Source organism: Crocodylus siamensis, chromosome 5, assembly GCF_052110815.1.
Source record: "Crocodylus siamensis isolate JL-2025a chromosome 5, ASM5211081v1, whole genome shotgun sequence".
Taxonomy (NCBI): Eukaryota; Metazoa; Chordata; order Crocodylia; family Crocodylidae; genus Crocodylus; species Crocodylus siamensis.
The window spans coordinates 140,142,157-140,162,211 of record NC_143399.1 but is presented as its reverse complement, the minus strand read 5'-3'; the positions used below and the strand labels follow the sequence as shown (position 1 = coordinate 140,162,211).

At 40.2% G+C, this 20,055-nt stretch overlaps 1 protein-coding gene across 1 annotated transcript in view; it reads right to left on the bottom strand.

Annotated features, from left to right (window-relative positions):
* The window catches only part of AZI2 (5-azacytidine induced 2), a 33,458-nt gene extending 13,795 nt beyond the window's left edge, over positions 1-19,663 (bottom strand). The window contains exons 1-6 of the mRNA XM_090046488.1: positions 19,455-19,663; positions 11,114-11,343; positions 7,686-7,811; positions 7,244-7,343; positions 5,111-5,259; positions 621-682 (exon numbers count right to left, since the gene is read on the bottom strand). Of these exons, the coding sequence (XP_089902614.1) occupies positions 621-682; positions 5,111-5,259; positions 7,244-7,343; positions 7,686-7,811; positions 11,114-11,338 (662 nt within the window). The 5' untranslated portion in view covers positions 11,339-11,343; positions 19,455-19,663. The remainder of the gene's footprint in view (positions 1-620; positions 683-5,110; positions 5,260-7,243; positions 7,344-7,685; positions 7,812-11,113; positions 11,344-19,454) is intronic.
* Between the last annotated feature and the right edge of the window lie 392 nt (positions 19,664-20,055).

The window sequence follows — 20,055 nt, the reverse complement described above, 5'->3', positions numbered from 1 at the left end:
CTGCTATCCTATGCTCCCTCATTCAGATACTTTACTTACTTACCTAATACCCCAACTCAATAATTCAGAAGAAATTAGCCAAGGAAACCAACTTCTGAATAAAAGCTTCATGATCTCATGTTGGCTGCTCAATAGTAAATGCAATAAAATTCAACTCCTATTCGCTAAATTCAAAAACACCCAAATATGTATAATGCTGCAGTTAATAGAACCACATATCCCACTCCAGCACACTGTTTTGAAGCCATTAAATTCAGAATCACCATTCCAGTTTACAGAGCTCTCCATAGACTGCTATACCCCAAACATTCAACTTGATAGCCTCTGGTAATTCCCCACTTACTCAAATCAACTCTGATATGACTAAAAAGGCCAATGGTAATTAACTTCTGTCATTTGTACACTAGCCAGAAGACGATATCTTCCTTTCTGGCTTGGAGATCAGGTCAGTACTACTATTCATTCTAATTTATCAACATGGAAAAGCTAAAGGGGTTTTTTTTGTTAAATATGAAACATGGTCAAACCTAAGTATATGCAAATGAATTCAACTCAGAGATCCCCTTTGCATTTATGTTCACTGCATTTCTAAACAAACACTAGTGACAAAAAGACAGTACCTCTGAAAGTTTCGCCTTTGAATGAGGTCTCCATTAAACTGATTTCCTTCCTGAGCCTTGTTCTGAAAAGAATACAAAACACAAATTAATTCAGTCCAACATTACAGAGTAACAAAAGCAAAGCCATTTATCTGGCATAAATCTTAGTAGAATGAGGGTCTTCATTTTCAAACTTTGGGAGGGAAAGTTCAAACAGAAACCGAAGCATCACATGTTGTAACAGAAGCTGGTGAAAATAAATACTGAAGTTCCTACCAAAGTTGTGGTTATCTGCATTTGTGTTTTGGGAAGAGGAATCAATTCTGAGAACGTTGATAAACTGCAATAACATCATCCCACTCTGAATTTTTCAAAAAAGTTAAGGGTAGAGGTTTCTTTCTAAAAGAGTAATGCTTAAAATCTCATTTATGAGAGAAACCTCTAAGGCCTCATTAACATTATTTCTGCAAGAACAATAAATCAGAGAAACACAAGTGGCAACTAAACAGCCTGAGCACTATTTGCTAGCACCACCTTCCAAAACTGTCAATTCTACAAATCAGAAACACTGAGATGCTTCAAAGAACCTGCACTTTTCCCCACCCCTACTCAAGTTTGCAACTTAGTAAAACAAGTCTCATTGGTTGCAAAAAGTCATCTTGTTGTTTTTAAAAGGCTTGAACCTAATTTTCAGGTTCCTAGTTTTATAGTCTTTGCCCATAAAGTTCACAATAACCTTCTTAAATGAACTGAAAAATATAATGACTTTTTGTGTGTGTGTGAACTGTTTTCATACAACATAGGTTTTATCCCAGGAAGAACCATTAAAATATTTTTAAATATAATATTAGCCCTTTATAGTGCAAACCTGTTTAAAATGAAGCACACAAGTAGTTTCACTGAAGTCACTGGGACCATTTATACTTGAGAACTTAGGGTTCACAAGCTGAAATGCCTGCCTGTTCAAGCATTTGCAGGATCAGGGGCTTAAGTTTTACCATTTTGCTGGCCTATAGCAGTGTAAAACTGAAATACAAGACAACATTTACAGTTTTGCATAATTCAGTCTAAAAAAAAGAGATACACTAGTAAGCACAAATTGAATGTAAGAACTTGCAACACTGTGCTCTCAGGCTGATTTAACAGTGTTCTTTTGGAAGAAGAAGGCGCTCTTTTTTGTACTTTACAATAGGGGGGCTGGAGTGGCACAGGCACTAAGGTGCACAGTTGACAGCCCAGAAATTGCAAGTTCAAGGCCACAGCAGAAGCAAACCAATTTTAACACTATTATAGGATACTACATGTAACATAACGAAGTTGCCTCCTAAAACTATGGAGCCATACAATATTATACCAAGTATTTCCTACTCAACAGTACCTATCAGTTGAATTGATATAAAAGTTCCATTTGTCCTATGCTGTATCAGTGGCACAGTTACATTAGTTCAGCGTGATCAGCAGAGTACTATAAAAGCTTAATTTATCCACTGAATCACCAATTATTTATATAGCTATTATTAAATTATCTCCAAAAACTATTTTAAAAATTGCATGTAAGAAACAATATTTTGGGTTTGTTAAATATACAAAGCTATCTGGAAAAGCTCTTATAAAAACGGACATAAATGAAAACCCATCACCAAAGGAAAGTTAATAGTAAAACTCTCAACCTGAGGGAATCTGATTTCTTGACTACCATCTAGTGGAGAAAGACTATACTTCAGAATGTTGAGGCAAAAATGTATCATACTTTCAGTAACAAGTCTCAAGGGCACTTAACATTAAACCAAGTTACATTCCCAGAAAAAGGATCAATGGCAGCAAATCAGACTGCCTATCAGAATGCTGTCGAACCACCTATAAGAGGTTTTCAATCTTTTTGGATAAGTTGAAACCGGTGGTGAGATGCAGAGTCGGGGGGAGGGAGGGTAGGCCCTGGCCGAAGGCGGAGCGGCAGCAGGTCCCGCGTGCAAGCTTCCCCCACCCCACATCAGGCAGGCAGCGCCGGTGCAGCAGCACGGGATGGTGCATAGCGGCACTCTGTCCCTACTCATTCCCCCTAGGGCCTTCTTAAGTACCCCCAGACCTATATACCCATAGGCAGGCAAGGCTCTTTGTGTAGATGCAATATCTTTTCCACCTACTCAGTTGGTCCTTACCAGCTGAAGTCAAATTGAATTTCCATAAATATTAAAACAATAGGAAATTCAAAATATGGACAAAATTAAGTTAGCATGCCCTCTTTAGGACAAAGAACTTCAATACTGTTTCATCCGCATCTTGCATTTAGCTGCATTTCATTTTAATAACAGGAACACACAGCTACATTTAGAATATATGCAGCAAAGAAAGCTCTCTGCACATGTTCTACACAGGTAAAGGGGATGTGGCTGAATCCATTGCCATAATCTTGGATACCAGGATGCTCTGAGCTCATCAGTTGGTCAGTATAGGGTCTGGCCAGAGCCCCTGCTTTCGCACAGTTCTAGGCCAGGGGAAGGGAAAACAGCAGCAGCACACACTCTGGGATCTGCAAAAGCTTTAAGACAACCAGTAACTACTTAATCTAATATAAATATTGTAAAGTAAACATTTTTAAAAGGTTAAAAAAAATAAATAAAAAAGCTATATTTTGGACTCTTTTAAAAAGAGTTAGATAACACTGAACTAACATAGTTATACTGTCTGTTTGTTACAGCAGTTTAGTCCTCTTGCTATACCACTGGCATAGCACTGGACAAACAGAACATTTACATCAGTTCACCTGATATGCACTCAGGCAGGAAATACTCAAAATGGTCCAGTTTTAGGACACAGCTTTTGGACAGGATATTGCATGTAATGAACAATGTTAAAATCAGGTTTTAGTTTGATAATTGTTCTATTCTAAATCTTTTTTCAAGAAGTTAAAATATGGAAGCTGTATTTTGGACCACGATGTTCTGAAAAGTCTTAGAGTAACTGACTTCAGCACGTCTAAGAGAATGAGCATGAATTACTACACGAGGCTTCAACTGCTTGAACCTGAATCAAAGTTCTAACAGAGGAGCTTGGTTGGTTTTGGCTGTCTAGATGAGAAAAACAGGGTCTTAGTACAATAAAATACATAGAGTACAGTAGGAATATATAAAAGCAGTATCATTCAAATCCAACTGGTTTACAGTGTTACCCACTTAAGGACAACCTACACAACTGATTGCAGAATCAGTGTCCTTTAAAGTAAGCCACAGTGAATAGCTGGAGCACCTCAAAGGTCCCAGGTAGCTTTTTGCTGCAGCTTTGTATAATCACCAGTTACTTTGCCAATGCTCACCTTTGTAGGTAATAAGAACCCTAACCCTGTGAAGTATCCAGTTTCTACTGTATTACTTTTATTTCTATAGACTTTTCTAAAATAGCCAGATAGTGTAGTAAGGACTGCCTTAAAAAGCCATGAAGAAAGACTAATTTGATCTTCAGAGCAGGATTTGCAAAGCATTCAGTGAAAGAGGACAAAGAGGCTATACACTGAATAACGAGAGAACAAAACATTGGAGTGCTGCTGACTCAGTGAGCACCAGCTACCCTGTGCTTTCAGAAAAGCAAAAGTCCTATGAAAAAATGTGTGACCACTTGGATTACTCCATCATAATGCACGTATCCAAATTAAGTTTGCAGAAGAAGCCTTAATTCTGATGTGTGCCGTCTCACCCATGTAACTCTGCACTGCAGCAGGTTCACTTGTATGTACACTATCCCCACAGGGCAAGTCAGTTCACTATTAGAAGCAAGGGAGACCCAAGAATGCCCAATACATAGAGAGACTTCAGAAATTTTAGGTGCTTAAGTAGTCTCTACTGGCCATGTATGAACTTGATTTTTCAAAAAACTAAACTTAGCCGAATCTGGGGGGGATTTTCACAGGGATTGAAGACCTCTAATACAAAGGCTCTCTATCAAATTTCAAGCTCTTACCCCTCAACAAGTAGGTACTACGACTATTCAAAGCAAAAGGCACGTCGCACTTTAAAAAGGAACAAGACATTTCCTCTAGCACCACTCTCAGAAATGGATTAAACTTTCTGGGTGAATTATCTGGAAAATTCCAAGCTAGGGCAGACAAGTCAGCATGTAAAATTTCAGCCTGAACATTTAACATTTGTCATAGTTACCATGACAAACTTTTATAGTATCTGAAAAAAAGGCTTTACACTGGGCAATGTCAGGCAACACAACAGACCTGCTACCAATACCTCGAATACTGCATTGTTTTCAAGAGGTAAATACTTCTATATCTATATGTTTATTACATTCTATGTTCTATATGTTTATTACATTTTACAAATAAAAGGCATTCCTTTTTCTTCTGTAATATGTATGATAAATACAAATCTATTTTTTCCCCATAGATTTCTCACGTAAAAGGGAGGACGGGTAGAATGTTGAGATTCCATATTATAAACAATAATACCAGCTTAATCTTAAAACCTATTACAAGACATTAATATTCAAATTCTAGAATGCAGCAGTACCTTCTGCACAAATTTTTGTAGTTCCTTTCTGAGACTGTTGCATTCTTTCTTCAGTTTTTCTAGATCCTGTTCCAGATTGTGCACTTTTAGGTCACTATTCAGCTTCTCTATTTCCCAGCTAGATGAGGAACAGTTTAGATTTCTCATCACTATAAGAAAAGCAATAAAGATTGATTGCAACCCTTAATATAAAGCTTGAGAATTAAGTCAGTGTCATCATACAGGTTGAATACCCACACAAGTCAAAAAGGAATCAGATTCTTATTCTGTTTTCATTAATGAGAAGTCAGTTTAAAAAAATGTAAGTGCCCCCTCTTTAATAACACACACACACACACACGTCAGTTAATCAACGTTCATGATTCCTCATCTCCTTTTATTCCCCCATATGTAATACTTCTTGTACAAGGAACTTATTTTGCATGGCTCAGAAAATAGCACCTTACAGCCCCATGTCCCTTTAATTTATTTCACAATATTTTCCAGCATAAGTGATGGAGAAGCTCATAAATGTCTTAATGCAAACACAGATTGAAAGACTAGAAAATAAGAAAGGACCCAAATCAGGTCTAGTATCAAATAACAGTTGGAGTTAAAATGTGCAAATCAAGTGTGCAATCTTGCATACAGGCAACAACATCTGAAAATATGAACCTATTCCCTGTTAGTTTTACACAATGCTAAAATTTACTAGACGTTCTTCCCAATTACATTTAATGGGCAACCCCAAACAGAAGTGCAAAAGATGCTACTGAGCAAAAAAAGTTAAATAAACCAGATAGAACACGCCTTGATTTAAAAAGAGGGGAAAAAAAGGAAACTATACACACTATCCAGGTAACTTACATAAATTAGCTAATAAAAGCATATTCTTCTCTGAACCCTGAGATCATCCTAATATCAATTCAGTTCTTGACAAAATACTACAAAATGAAGCATTCTGACAATATAGTACTCCCATAGCAAGAACACTTATCAGAATAAGCAAACACAGAAGATAGAATCTGAAGAGATTTTGAATTAAGTTTCTAAACAGAATTATCATAATGTGAAGAAAAATCATTTGCATATAGTAACACAACTCATTAGGGTGGGATTTAAACTATCACTCTGCAAACTACCTTTTTTAAAAGCATATCCTACTATCCTCTTAGCTTTTCAAAATAAGGTCGTATGGTCCAGGCATGGAAGATATAAAGTCTTCAAGATTTCATGTATATGCCATTTGTACTTGGGATTTAGCCTTCATAATGTCTGTGTAGAATCTGAAACCTCGGACACATACATATCTTCCTATGCCTCAACTTTAAAAACATAAGGTGTTTTTACCTTGTTCTCTTCCTCACCTTACATTATTTAAAAAATATAAAAGTTCTTGAAAAGAGTTAACTGCCTCATCATAATGCATCCTACAAACTATTCTCCTATTGATTTGTAAAAGACTTATGCATCATTCCCCAGAATGGTGAAGAAAATGACCTGTTATTCTGGTTTATAAATATACTTTATAAATAAGACTCTTCCCTGACAATATAAGTAGTATTAGGATAAAACCAAAACAATTTTATCTCTCTCTAATTTGATACCTTCATTTCTAAAACTCACTAGTATTTCAGTATAACTTCCTGAAACAAGATCTTGCAAAAAACCAAGAAAGAGCTACTGTATCCACAACTGTTACAAATGATTTAAGATTAGATGCTATGAGCAAATGTATATTTAGAAAGGAGAAATTGATTAAAAACACTACCTGACATTTTTTATAGTCCCATCACCATGGAATTTCTCAAGCTCATTTTAACACGTGTTTCTAGAAAGATACCGTACCTATTTAACAGTTACAGTATGTATTTACTTCTGCTCTTCATTTAAAGAAGTTATTGAAAAAATGGAGGCAGTGAATATGTGGCATGCCTATCTCAGCTCTCACTTGGAAGCTGCTTGTAATGCAACAAGTCAGTGTGAAAATTAACATATGTAGAAACGTACAACATGCTAACTGAACATTGTCCCTTAGAGTGGACTACGCTGTCAGGCTCAGCAAAGGAATCCCAGCTCTGTTAAAAGCTCTTGATGTTCTGACCTGCATATGCTGACACATTTACAGTCAAAGCAGAATAACCAAAAGCATACCCTGTTGAGTTTCCACTTCAGTTCTTAGCTGTAGAAGCTCTACTTCTTTGGACTGCAATTGCTCGTTCAAGATTTTCAAGGATTCTGCATTCTCTTTTACCTAATTCAAGAAAAGCTTGTCAAGACTTGTGATACAGAGTCTATCAGTTCCGTTTCTTTACAGCAAACATTTAAAATACCCGAACGCTGTTTTTGGACTGGTTGCAATGTAAAATCTGGGTCAACAAGAAAAAAGGTACATGCAATATAAAACCATTCAGTTTTCATTTGTATGCATGACTACACCAAAGTGCATTTGACGTTGCTATAAAAGCCTAAACAAGTGACAACATGCAAGTTTGCAACAAATAAAAAGAATAAAAACCCCCTCTATTATACAATTAAAGTGCTAGCAGTAAATATATGTCATACATCAATTAACTCATTACCTAAATGGACATACCATTTTATCCAGTTTGCTTTTCAAATTCTCCCTGTCAATGCAGGCTTCTCGATAGGCCTGATAGGCCTTGTTTACTTGCTCACATCCAACTGAGCGGGTTTCTTCTTCCAAACGGGAACCAAGGAGCTAAAGTTTAAGCAGCAAAAGAAACAATCTTTATCTGAATACTTTAACATTCCGCATTTACTTAGCAAACCATCATTCTATATTAAAACTAAAGGCATAGTTTCATATTATGGGCCACTAACTCATGTCATATATATTTTTTATGAAACAAAAACTGTAGAGAGCAACTATTTATCTAGTCTTATCTATTCACACTAGTCTCATGCCAGCCCCTTCCATGCCAAGAATGCAGCTGCTGAGTCAGCAGGCAAAGCAATTGAGTTTATAGATAAGAAAAGAGAGAGAAAGAGCTTATGCATGCGCAAGTACATACAAGCTGGAAGGTCAGGGTGTAGAAATCTATTTATAACAAATCTCAAAATACAAGGTTTACAGGCCAGTTATCAGTCTCTTGAACTTTCAAAGAAGCATATGCTCTAGAAGTACAAACTGGGCACAGAAGCACCGATAATTCTGTAAAAGCACTTAACAGGAGGAGAACTTGGTTTGCAAGAAAACAACATCCAGATAACTGAATAGATTCTTTGGCCTGTAATTAAAGTTAGATGAGATGATAATCAGGGTCCCTTTGGGATCTTAAAAATCTATTAAAAGGTGATAACTGGGTTAAGTACTGGACAGCTCTCTCCTTAGAGAAAAAATTCCAAAAAAAAAAAAAAAAAAAAAAATCAGAATATTTATTTTCTCATGTTTAGATTATTTGGGAAAATAACCTATACTAATACTGTCCTTGCTGTGACAAGAAGTAGCTGATCTGTCAATTCAACAGTTAACTAAGATTGCACAAACCCATTAATTTGTGGTAGCTATTTTCTGGGTCAATCCAACCAATGTGGATATGTGCACATACCTAGATGGCTGTTACTCAAGGATTCAAGAGTTTACTGTTAGGTACTCAAAAATACTGAAAATTAATTTGCAAATATGGATAGCATTAATCTTGCTTTAAAACAGAATCGTGTATGCATGCAACCCAAGCCCAGAACAGCCCTGCAAGAACAGCTTTATATAAAACATTTTGTATCATACTACCAGGAGCATACCTAACCATAACTGTCTTTAAAACAGACTCTTCATATGCACGTAAACAATTCAGAACAAACTAGTGACATTTTATGGACTGTTCCAACTCTTAAATGACTTCATACTAGCACCCCAGGTCTATAAAACCAAAAAATACAGTTATCTATTTTGGACTTGTTGGTAGAAGCTCTTAAGAACAGGTGTTAAATGTGACGTGCTAGTTCTCTGAGGTTGCACATTCTAGAGTATTTGTTCAAACTTAGCAATTTGAAGGTAAACTTGGATTCAAGTTTTCCTCCTCCTGACCTATGTCAGAAGGTAACAGGAAAGCAATCACATGCAAGAAACTTCTTCCCATGCTTTTTTATTTTGCCTGTTTTATAACTTTATAGTGGACAATGCATTTAAATGTTTCTATTCTTTCAATTGCTTAAGTACACTCTTTAATTCTTCATCAGTAAAACACACTTCACCCAGAACTTTAGGAATGGTATCTAAATGTAAGTACAGTAAAAATTGCCTTAACTGGCACTTTACAAGCTGGCATGCTGCATTAACTGGCACACCGACTTCAAAGTGAAAGTGAAACCAGAAGCGGCCACTATGGCGCTTCCAGTTTTGCCGAGTCCCCACGGCCAAGGGCAAAGCAGCCTGCACAGCCGAGCCCTCAAGGCCTGGGGCATGTCAACCTGCGTGGGGCCCACCACCCTGTCCCTTGGAGCCTGTGGGAGGGTCAGCGATGCCATGGATGTGGCGAGAGAAGCAGCGGCCCAAACAGGCAAAGATGCCTGTTTGGGCCTCTCAATTAACGAGCATATTTTGTTATCTGGACCCCCCCATTCCCCATGGATTTATTTATATAAATCTATAAATAAACTATTTTAACCATACTTGTACCCAAACTTTGAAATTTAAAACTCAAAGACAAAAGGGATGACAGAATATTTCTCACCATTCAGTTATCCTAGCCACCAAAATAGATTGAGCACATCCAAACGAGCGCAGCCATGCGGTATGTGGCACCACAAAGAGGGCTGCAGCACCACATACTGCACAATCTGGTGTTCTCTGCACTACAAGGATGCACTGCCCATACATGCATTGCTCCGCTTTTTTTCTCCGTGGAGTTTTTGCCCCCTGGATATCCAGGGTCCCCCCTGCCCCCCCGGGGGTACGTGCAGTGGAGCCAGCCCCACCTACACAAGCCTGCATTAGAAAAAGAGCAGGGTGGAGCTGGGCTTCTCTCCGCTGCAGCAGCTGCTGCCTCCTGTTGCGCGGGAGGGCAGGGTCTGTGGACCCAGGTCCCTGGCCCTGCAGCCCTGGCAGCTGGAGGGCCCCCTTCTGGAAGGGGTGGGAGGGCACTGAGGAACACAAACATGACTGGGAGGGTTGTGGGGGGAAGGAGGGGGAGTAAAGGGCCTTTCATTTTAATCACAGATTCCATGGTTTTTGTCAGAGAAAACCAGGATCCCTGCTTGTCAGGCAGATGTTTCCAAGGCCCAGATTTCATGGCTAAGGGACAGATAAACCATGCCAAGGCTTCTTTGGAGCAGGATTGTATAAACCTAAACTGGAGCTAGACTTCCCCAATTTAGACTGGAAAAATAATTGGGAAACCCAAGAAAAATGTACACTTGGAGTAGCTTCAGAAGGAGAGCATTGGCTCCCCTTCCCCCTTTGAAGCCTATCCAAGTCTCCCGCAAACCAGAAGGTAATAATAAGTGACCTCCCTCATCTACCTCATGCTGTTTAGAAGGAAGTAAGAAAGCACAACTGAAATGAAAAGACTAGGGGTATAGACTATAGACAGATGTAACAATTGTAACAGTATGAAAGGATACTGATCTGTTCTGATGCAACTTTTATGTGTGCATTTTTCTGTAGAGATACAGGCAGAGCAAAACTGTTCCAACTTTAGTCTGCTTCATTCAGGGTTAATTTGGTTAATTTTTAATATAGCAGGATCATACAGATGTAACAACTACATCGCAACAGCTGCTGTGTGCTCTCACGCAGCAGCTCCTCTCCCCTTTTAAAGTAGCAAAAGTTTGTCCGTTCTCTATAAATCAAGGAGAACTAGACTGCATCAGAGAAAAGTAAAAGATATTTCTTTAGGGACTAAGCATACTAAAAAAATCTTACAATGAAATAGTATTCTTATCTAAAGAATTAAGGGTTAATTGTATTCCAACACGACTCATCCATTTCATTATTCATTCAAAAATATCAAGGACAAATTAGTCTCATCATTACAAGGAAATAGGTGCAATATTTTTTACCTTTTCTTCTAAGACCCTTACTCTTTTTTTTAATACTGAGTTCTCCTTCTCAGTCTCCTTTAGTCGTTTCTTGATATCTTCATAAGCAGTAACAAGGGCAAAATGCGAAGCAACAGACTCATCTCCCGTATACACTGAAATAGGAATATCTGCATCTCTTCTACGAGCACTGTCTGCTTTTTCATGTTTCAAAATATATATGTCATCTTCTCCTGGCTCATCCATGACAGCTGTTTTAAAGAAAGAGATAATACTGTTAAATTCCCACCAAGATACACATATCAAAAGCAGCAACAGGTTAGAAGCCCAAAGGTTTCTGCAAGATATTTTTTATTTAAGTCTTGTCTTGTTACTTATCATGACACCTTATATTTAGAGAGAACAAGAAATCCATTTTTCATAAAAATGCTCATGTTATTATGGAAACGCCCAACTACATCCACACTTTTCATGCCATATTAAGCCTTATAAATATCAGCTTTGATTATTTGCTGTGTTTTTCTTGCAGAGTCTTAAACATACGAACAAGATTATACAAAGATAATGAACCATAAACTTCTAAATGCTGTTCATGAAAACTTGTATATTCCAAGTAATAACTGCTGGAACTTTTGCAAGTCAACAAAAAAAATTGAACTTTAATCAATTTAAAGACTATAAGAACTTGTATAACGCTAAAATACCAGACTGTCAGCATCAAGAGGAAAGTTTTTTATTTTTGCCCAAGGAACTCTTATTCTTGAAAAATATACTGACACCTTTTCCCTGCTACAACCACAAATACATATCCATTAACAAATTCAAAAGTAAAAATATTTATTACAGTCCTTTTATTTAACTGAGTGGCCACAGTAGATAGGGGAACAATTCCTGATTTTGTAACTGGGTGAAGAGAGGCATACTTACATAATGCAATGCAAAAATTGTTCTAGCATACATAGAAAAATTGGCAGTTGCTAAGCTAGGTAAAGAATATCTCCCTAACAGAATGTGGATTCCATCTACGTAACAAATGAAAGATACTTTTTTCCAAAAATATGTATTATCCTCAACTGGTGAGCTTTACAATGCAGGTGCCTCTGGCTCATACTGGAAAGTTCACTAAGCCAGAAAGATTGGCAACTGTCATTCTACTAGACAAAGGATGAAAAGCTGAGCTTGGAATCACCTTCAGTATATGTATCACAGGCACTTGAGCCAAAATTAAAAAACAAAAAGTCTAGTACCTCTGTTAATACATAGTATATTCACGAATAGCCATGTGTCTTAGGGCAAAGTAACCATGAACACATTGATCCTTCACAACATGAAAAAGGCATAAGTGAGGTTCCAAAGCATACATCAGAGTACTAACACACATGAATAGGAAATAGTGCCAAAAATGTCATATCAGCTGTTTTGACTATAGAGTCAAACTAACAGCAAGATATACAAAGAGAAAGTTCAATTAACAACTCATTATGTTTGAAAAATGACCACACGATGCACCAATGAAAGACTTTTCAAAGTCTTTTTGTGTTTTTATAATTTAACATTACAGAACTGAACCAAGTATTAGCATATATTCAGAAGACAGCTGCAGGCATACTTTGCAGGGCAGGAAAGAAACCTCTCTAAGATATTGCTTTTGTAAAAATGATCACTACTGTTATTTTAATTGTGCTAGGCATTGTAAAACACAACTACAATGGCACTGTCAACATCTCAAAACAGGTTACAATCTAATGTTAGAAATATCTGTCAAAAGACTGACAAAACATGGCACAGAAGGGAAGAGAAAGGAATAGAGAAGGGAATAAAAGGGAAGAGAAAGGAAAGGGTAACCAAAAAATCCCCTGCAACACATGAAGTTGTGGCATATGCTGCTTAATTTTTATGCAAAATAATTTCAAGGAATTGATTTAGGTCTGTTTCTGGACCCAAGATTACCATCTTTCTACTGAAACTGTCAAAAAGTGCTATCTGTACAAAAGTGTACAGCATGCAGTCCTTAGTAAGAAAGGTAGCAAGATGATAGATTCATTTTGCAGTGGACAACTGACCCAAAACTCAGTTGTGACATGCATCTGTTACTGCTATCCAGATCAGTTTGGGATAGAAAAAGAATCAAAGCTAAGTATCAATTTGACATTACTGAAGATATTGGAATAATCAGTTGCTGAGATTATAGAACAGCTATGCGTTATGTGACTGCCTATTATTTCTTGAGAAAGATTTAAAATTAGACCCAGGTGCTAACCCCAGGCACATACCAAGATCTTATTAAAAGCAGGTAAGAACTACATGCCCATACCAAAGACAAGATTTGGGCTTTACACTCTAGGATTAGCTTTGTTATAAAAACTACTGATGAAACAACACTACTCCCCCTCAGCATGAAAAAGTCTATGCTCTGAAGCCATTTTATTTTCATGGGAAAGCTTAGGCTGGAGATAAAATTGGGCTGGAGACCCCTGCAAGGCTTTTTTTAAGTAATGAAAAAATAAAATGGAATTAAACATATCTACAAAGCTCTTGCATGGAAATTTAGTGATACAACTTTACTGCAGTAGTAGTGAAATGACTCACAATCTCGTTACTCTATTATTTTTTAAGATAGTGTTGGAAGATTTGATGTGTGAACAGACAAGTCACTGGAATGTTCCTAGGTGATATCAGGGATCCAGGTTTTCTGTTTGCCATAGAAAAATGCAGATTTTCTCCTTCAAAACGAGAAAAAAAAGCATGGATTTTCTTCTTTACAGGAGAAAGATGCAGGAAACCACGGATTTCTGTGTGCACGTGGGCAGAACCTGCAAGGGGCTGTTTGGGGCTGAGGGAGTGGGTGCCATGCCCATGTGTGGTGTGTGCAGACACCTGTACATGGCCAGCAATGCAGCCAGGCAGCAATGGAGAACAGCTCCAGCAGCTGCCTGCAAGTTAACTCTAGGGTTGGGGGCGAGGAGGGGCCGGGCGATATAGATGATGTGGGATGGTGGAGCAGGGGGACACTGGCTGGGGGGGCTCCCCTCTGGCTGGGCTGGAGGTGGATTGTGGGTTGGAAGTGAGGGACACTGGCAGGGCCAGTGGCTGCAGGTTGGGAGTGAAGGGCAATGACATGTGCAGAGGCAGGGCACTGGCATAAAAGGGCTGCTCAGTGCAACAGAGCAGTAGGGCAAAGACAGCTGCAGCTAGACCTACGTCCTGGTGAGTGAAGGGGATAGAGGAAGCTCTGATTTTCTATGATTAAGAACAACCAAAATTGAATGCCAAAATATATAGATATTCAGAATTTATTTTATTATAATGATTGAGGCACAGTAGGCTTCCAAATAGCTTTAAAATTGTAAAGCTATCAATAAGACATCATGTTCAACTGATTCCTATATGCATACTGCCGTCTCACAATCGTGGAAAACAAACACAGATTTGGGGGTTTTAATAAGAGAATTTTGAAGTTTTAATTAGAAAATCTAGGATTTTTGAACAGAGAAAACTAGAAGCCCTGGTGATTGTACATGCATTAGTCACTATTTTCAAACCACAGTCCACGAACCATTTGGCGGTGTACAGAGTGCTTGCTGGAGGTCACTAGAGAATGTATTCATCCCACAATTTCCACTCACTGTGTATAGTGGTTACATTTAATGAAACAAGCTACAACATGATAATTTCCCCAGGTCAACAACTGCTCTAACTGCTATACAGCTGTTGATAACCAGTGGATGAAGCGGTGATGCACACAATTAAGACCCCAAAAGAGTTTCTCGGTTGAGTGGTCCATAATGCAAAAGAGTAGAAAGCACTTGAACCAAACACTTCTGCTGAATCCACTGTTGTACAGAACCACAAAAATTTAAATCAGGGCTGGAAGGGACCTAATACAGCAGTTCGTTCAATAGAAGGTAATTTCTGCCTAAACACCCCAGGCACTCGGATAATTAACCACTCGGAGAGTTCAAAAGTTCTTCTGAACTCCCAAACTAAAACTTCTTTTGTTGTAATTTAAGTTCTTTACTTCTTGTCCTGCCCCAGTGGAAAGGAAAAATAGTGATTAGTCTCCTTTCTAACAACCCCATCTGGAGTTGAAGCTGTATTTTCCTGCCCCTTCTTTTCCCTCCCCACAAGTCTTCTCTTCTTCAGACTAAATAAGAAAAGAAATGGGAATTTATTCTAACTTTTCTAATTTGTCTGCAAATAAAAACTGACTTAGCTTTTCTAGCACTAATTCACATACCAGGGAAGTCCAAACATTTTTTTGGCCATGGCACAAATGCATGTTAAGTTTATATCAAATTTCAGAATAATGTACAATTAACAGAAAACATCTACCTTGTGTTCTTTTTCAAACAGTTTCACAGATATTAGTCAACAACAACATGCGAGTATTTTTAAGTAAAATAAACATTTTACAGACAAGGAAACTAAAAAAGAGCTTAGGTGAAGTGCTTCAGACAATAATCATATCTCCTCTCTCTCTCAGCCTTCATTTTACTAAATAAGACTGGCACTGCATTCTCTTGATTATGCTAGAAGCCCTTCCATGGCTCATTTCAGTTTGAATTCATCTTTCTGGAGTGGAAGGAACTAGAATTGTGCAAAGTATTGCCATATAAGGTAATAACATGATCTCATAAAAAAATGATTCCTTTCCTACCTCTACTAGAAATACCTTGCATGATCTACCCTACTTCTTACCTCTTCAAGAGCTGCAATGGTCATGAATAAGAAAATAAGTGGGTCATGATTACATTGTGATCAACTAACACACGCAGGTCTGTCTCTCCCTCTGTCAGTTCCAGCCGCCAAGCTCCCAATTCACAGCGGAAAACTTTGCTGCTAATCACTACATACATACGCAAATTCCCACTTCATTCTGTCACATTTCATTTCTAGTACTCTAGTCCTCAAGGTCCTTCCTCTCTCATATCCGTCTCAATTCTGTAACATCAGCAAGATTTCATTACAATACTTCTATTAAGTAATACCAGCCTCAAATCTGATCCCTGCATATGTTTTTTTCAGCAGGCCATGATCTCCTTTTCTAGTCAGCTCCTTATTCACCTAACAGCTCTTCTACCAAACCCCATTCTAACTAATAATTAATTTCTCAAATGACATTATATCAGATGCTTTTCATCTTCTACAGTTTGAGGCCATTGCTCAAACTGTCTTACCCCTACGATTACAGCAGAAAGTTCACCTCATTCTTTCTATAATCACCCTTCAGGTATTTGAAGACAGCTATCAAATCCCCTCCTCAGACTTCTGTTCTCCAAACTAAACCCTAGTTCCTTCAGCCTTTCCTCTTAAGTCTTGGCTTCCAGGCTCCTAATCATTTTTGTCACCCTGCATTGGACTCTTTCCGAATTGTCCATATCCTTCTCAAAGTGTGGGGCCCAAAACCGGGTACAGTACTCCAAGTGAACCCCGACCAGCTCTGAAGAGAGTGGAAGAATCATTTCCCTTTATCTGCAAGTGACACTGCTGTTGGCCTGTTTTGCAACAACAGTACACTGTTGCCCCATATTCAGCTTATGGTCTACTATAACCCCCAGATCCTCGTTTGCAGTACTGAAGCCTAGCTAGTCATTCCCCAGTCTATATTTCAGCATGCACACACCCCAACTGCAGGACTAGGCACTTGTCCCTGTGAATTTCATCTGGTTGATTTCAGAATATTTCTTCCACTTATAAATGTCATTTGAGATTCTAGCCCTGTTCTCTGGAGTGTCTGCAACTCCACCCAGCTTAGTGTTATCCGTAAACTTGCTAAATGCGTACTCAGTCCCATCATCTAGATCAGTGGTTCCCAACGTCTGGCTCACCGGCCAAATGCAGCCCATGGAGCCATCACGTCTGGCCCTCATGGAGTAGGAAATGTGCCAGCAGGGGAGTGATGGTCATTGATGCAGTCACCCTTCCTCCCACCAAATTCCCAAACCCCAAGGCCTGCACTGCTGGTTGTATCCCAGCCACACCCCATTTCCCCATTTTTCCCCGTGGGGCTGGGTTTTGGCTGGGCTGCCCTGTGCCCCTACTCTGCATGGCTGGATCCAGCCCATGGATGGATGTGGCACTGCTCATCTGGCTCATCTAATCTAGATCATTAATGATGATATTAAACAATAGCAGACAAAGGACACACCCTGGGAAACCCCACTTGATATATCTCCTCCCAGCTAGACAATGAACCATTGATGCCTACTCTTTGAGCAAAATGATCCAACCAGTTAGTTACGTATTCATCTTACAGTACTTTTGTCTAGTCTATATTTCCTTAGTTTGTTAATGAGACTGAGTGTCAGAAGTCTTGCTGAAGTCTAAGCATTTCATCAACTGGTCTCTCCTAATCTACAGAACTTGTCACCATAACGAAAGGAAATGAGGTTGGTCAGGCATGACTTGCTTTGGGAGAAACTCATGTTAGTTATTCTTGATCACCCTGTTCTCCTGCAGGTATTTCACAATCAATTCCTTGAGGACCTGCTCCATGATCTTTCCAGACATTGAGGTCAGACTGGCTGTAATTCCTGAGATCCTCCTTCTTCCCTTTGTTAAAGGAAGGCACCCCTTTTCCAATTATCGAGGACCTCACCCAACCTTCAGGAGCTCTTGCAGAGGAAAGCTGAAGGCTCCAAAATTATCTCAGCCAATTCCTTCAGTACCCTAAGGTACACGCTACCTGGCCCCACCAATTTGAAAGCAGTTATATGGCACCATCCCCAATCTGTCAGATGTATTATAAATGCTCGCTACTGGAATTGCAATATCATGTGCTAGTTCTTTAGGACCTGGGATGGAGATTAACCTTTGCACCTGAACTCAAACACATTAAACTCTTTAAGTTTTGCTTTCTCTGTGGATGTGGCAGTTTCCTGTTCCATAATCATTGTGCATCCCGCCTTTCTCCCCCTGTCTACGTCACCACCCATATTCACTTAGTTTTTGGTCTATAAATAGATTATCTTTCATCTTGATCCTGATCTTGACAGATATACTAATATCTTTATATTAGCACATTTTCCTCTTTCTTTGTTTTCTTCTTCTAAGGCTAAAGAACCTTTTACTATTTAGTTTCTTTTGCAAAGATGTAACAATTTGACTTCTGGCAAATCTAACCTTCCTTCCTTTCACTCTCCTGTTGTAAAAAAAATAAATAAAAAAATCAGCCTTTTTTTCTGCTCAGCTTTTTATTCCACTCCTTACAGGATCTCTGCTCATCTGTACCACCATTTTTTAGATGATTATTCATTCGGTTAAAACCTGGAGCCCTTCCCTACATGTTTTCTCCCACTGCTTAAAATTAAAGTTCCAGACAGCTTCTTTCCCACCTTTAATCTAAAAAAAAAAAAAAAAAAAAAAAAAAAAAAATCACAGATGACCTCCACATTTAAAATATTACTGAAGTTAAGTGAGCTGAAGGGCACATGATATTTCCTTAACTACTCAACATCTGCCCTTTTAAAAAGAAAAGGTACGGTTATCAACCGTTTTTAAAAATATCCTTGTATTTAACATAAACTATCAACTTGTTACCACTAGATGCAAGGTTATTTATTAACAGCCATAATATCACTTCTCACTGGTTCTGCAGTTAGGTGGTAGAGAAATCACCTCTATGAATACCTGGACTCCACACTATCAACAGCTTTTGCTTTCTAATCTATTTCTAGGAAAATAAGTGACACAATTCTGGTAGCAACTCTCTCCCTAGCACCATTACTGAGCTGCCCAGCTTCATCTAAGTCTGTTACACACTCAGCAGATCACCTTTCAGCCTGTGCCTAAAGCGATCTGGACCCAAACAAATGCTCTGGCTGCAAAAGCTTTAGCACCCCAGTGTCCTGCCATGGCAGCACCCTTGGGTGTGCAAACACAATGCACAGGAGAGAGCAAGAGCCGTCGTACCCATGGGGTTAAAAGCATTTGGGTCTTCCTCAGTAATTTGCAACAGAGAATTTGCTTTAGTACTTGTAGTAAAAAAGAGTCAAAGCCAATCCCTGGCATTTTCCAAGGGCGCCTCTAGCCTATGGAGACCAAGAGCCATCGGCCCCCACCTCTTCCCTGCCTCAGGCAAACGCGACGCCCGCGGCCCTGGCAGCCCAGGCACTGCGGGCTCCGGGCGCCTCGCACCCCGCTCGTGCGTCGCCGGGGGTGGCTCCTACCTGCAGCACAGAGCCGGCAGCACTGGTGCCTGCGCTCCGGCCCGGCCCCCTCGCCGCTCTGCGGCCGCATCCCCGAGCCCGTCGCACCCCTGCCAGCGGCCCGACCACGACCCCGGCCCCGGCCCCAGCCAGAACCCCTCGCTCCCCGGCGGCTGCTCCTCTCCCTCCCCACCCCTCGCACCCGCGGGCCAGACCTGCCGAGCTGCGGCCGCTCCGCTCCGGTGAGAGATGTCAGCAGCTGGGGCCGCGGTGCCCCCCGGGGGCCGCCATCGTCCGGCCCGGCCCAGCCCAGAGCCACCCCCGCCGGCCGCCAGGCCCCGCGCCCCCTCCAGGAAGTCAACAAATGCGCCACGTGACATCGGCGTCACCCCCCGCGGGGCCCGGTAGAGCGCGGCGATGCGGCAGCCCATGGGAAGAGGCGGGACTACACGTCCCGGCGTGCAGCGTGCGGCGGCGGGTCTGGGACCGAGGCAAGGCGAGCCGAGCGTTGCATCTCGGGACGTGTAGTCTCCCCGGGTACACGCAGCCTCCGGACTCTCCGGAGATCCCGGCCCGCCGGCGCCCTGTCCGTGACCCTGCCAGAGCGCTCAGCCGAGGCAGGGCTAAATATTGGCGGCGCTGGCGACAGCAACAGGAATAGACGAAAGGCCAGCAATGAACAGGACGAGGCCAGCAGTAGAGGGCCGTGCTCATAGGGACACGGCCTCGGTTATGGTCCTCCTTTTACCAGGAAGGGCCTGTTCTCACCTACCTGGCAGGGGAAACACCTACCACTAAGGCGGTTTTCCTAATAGT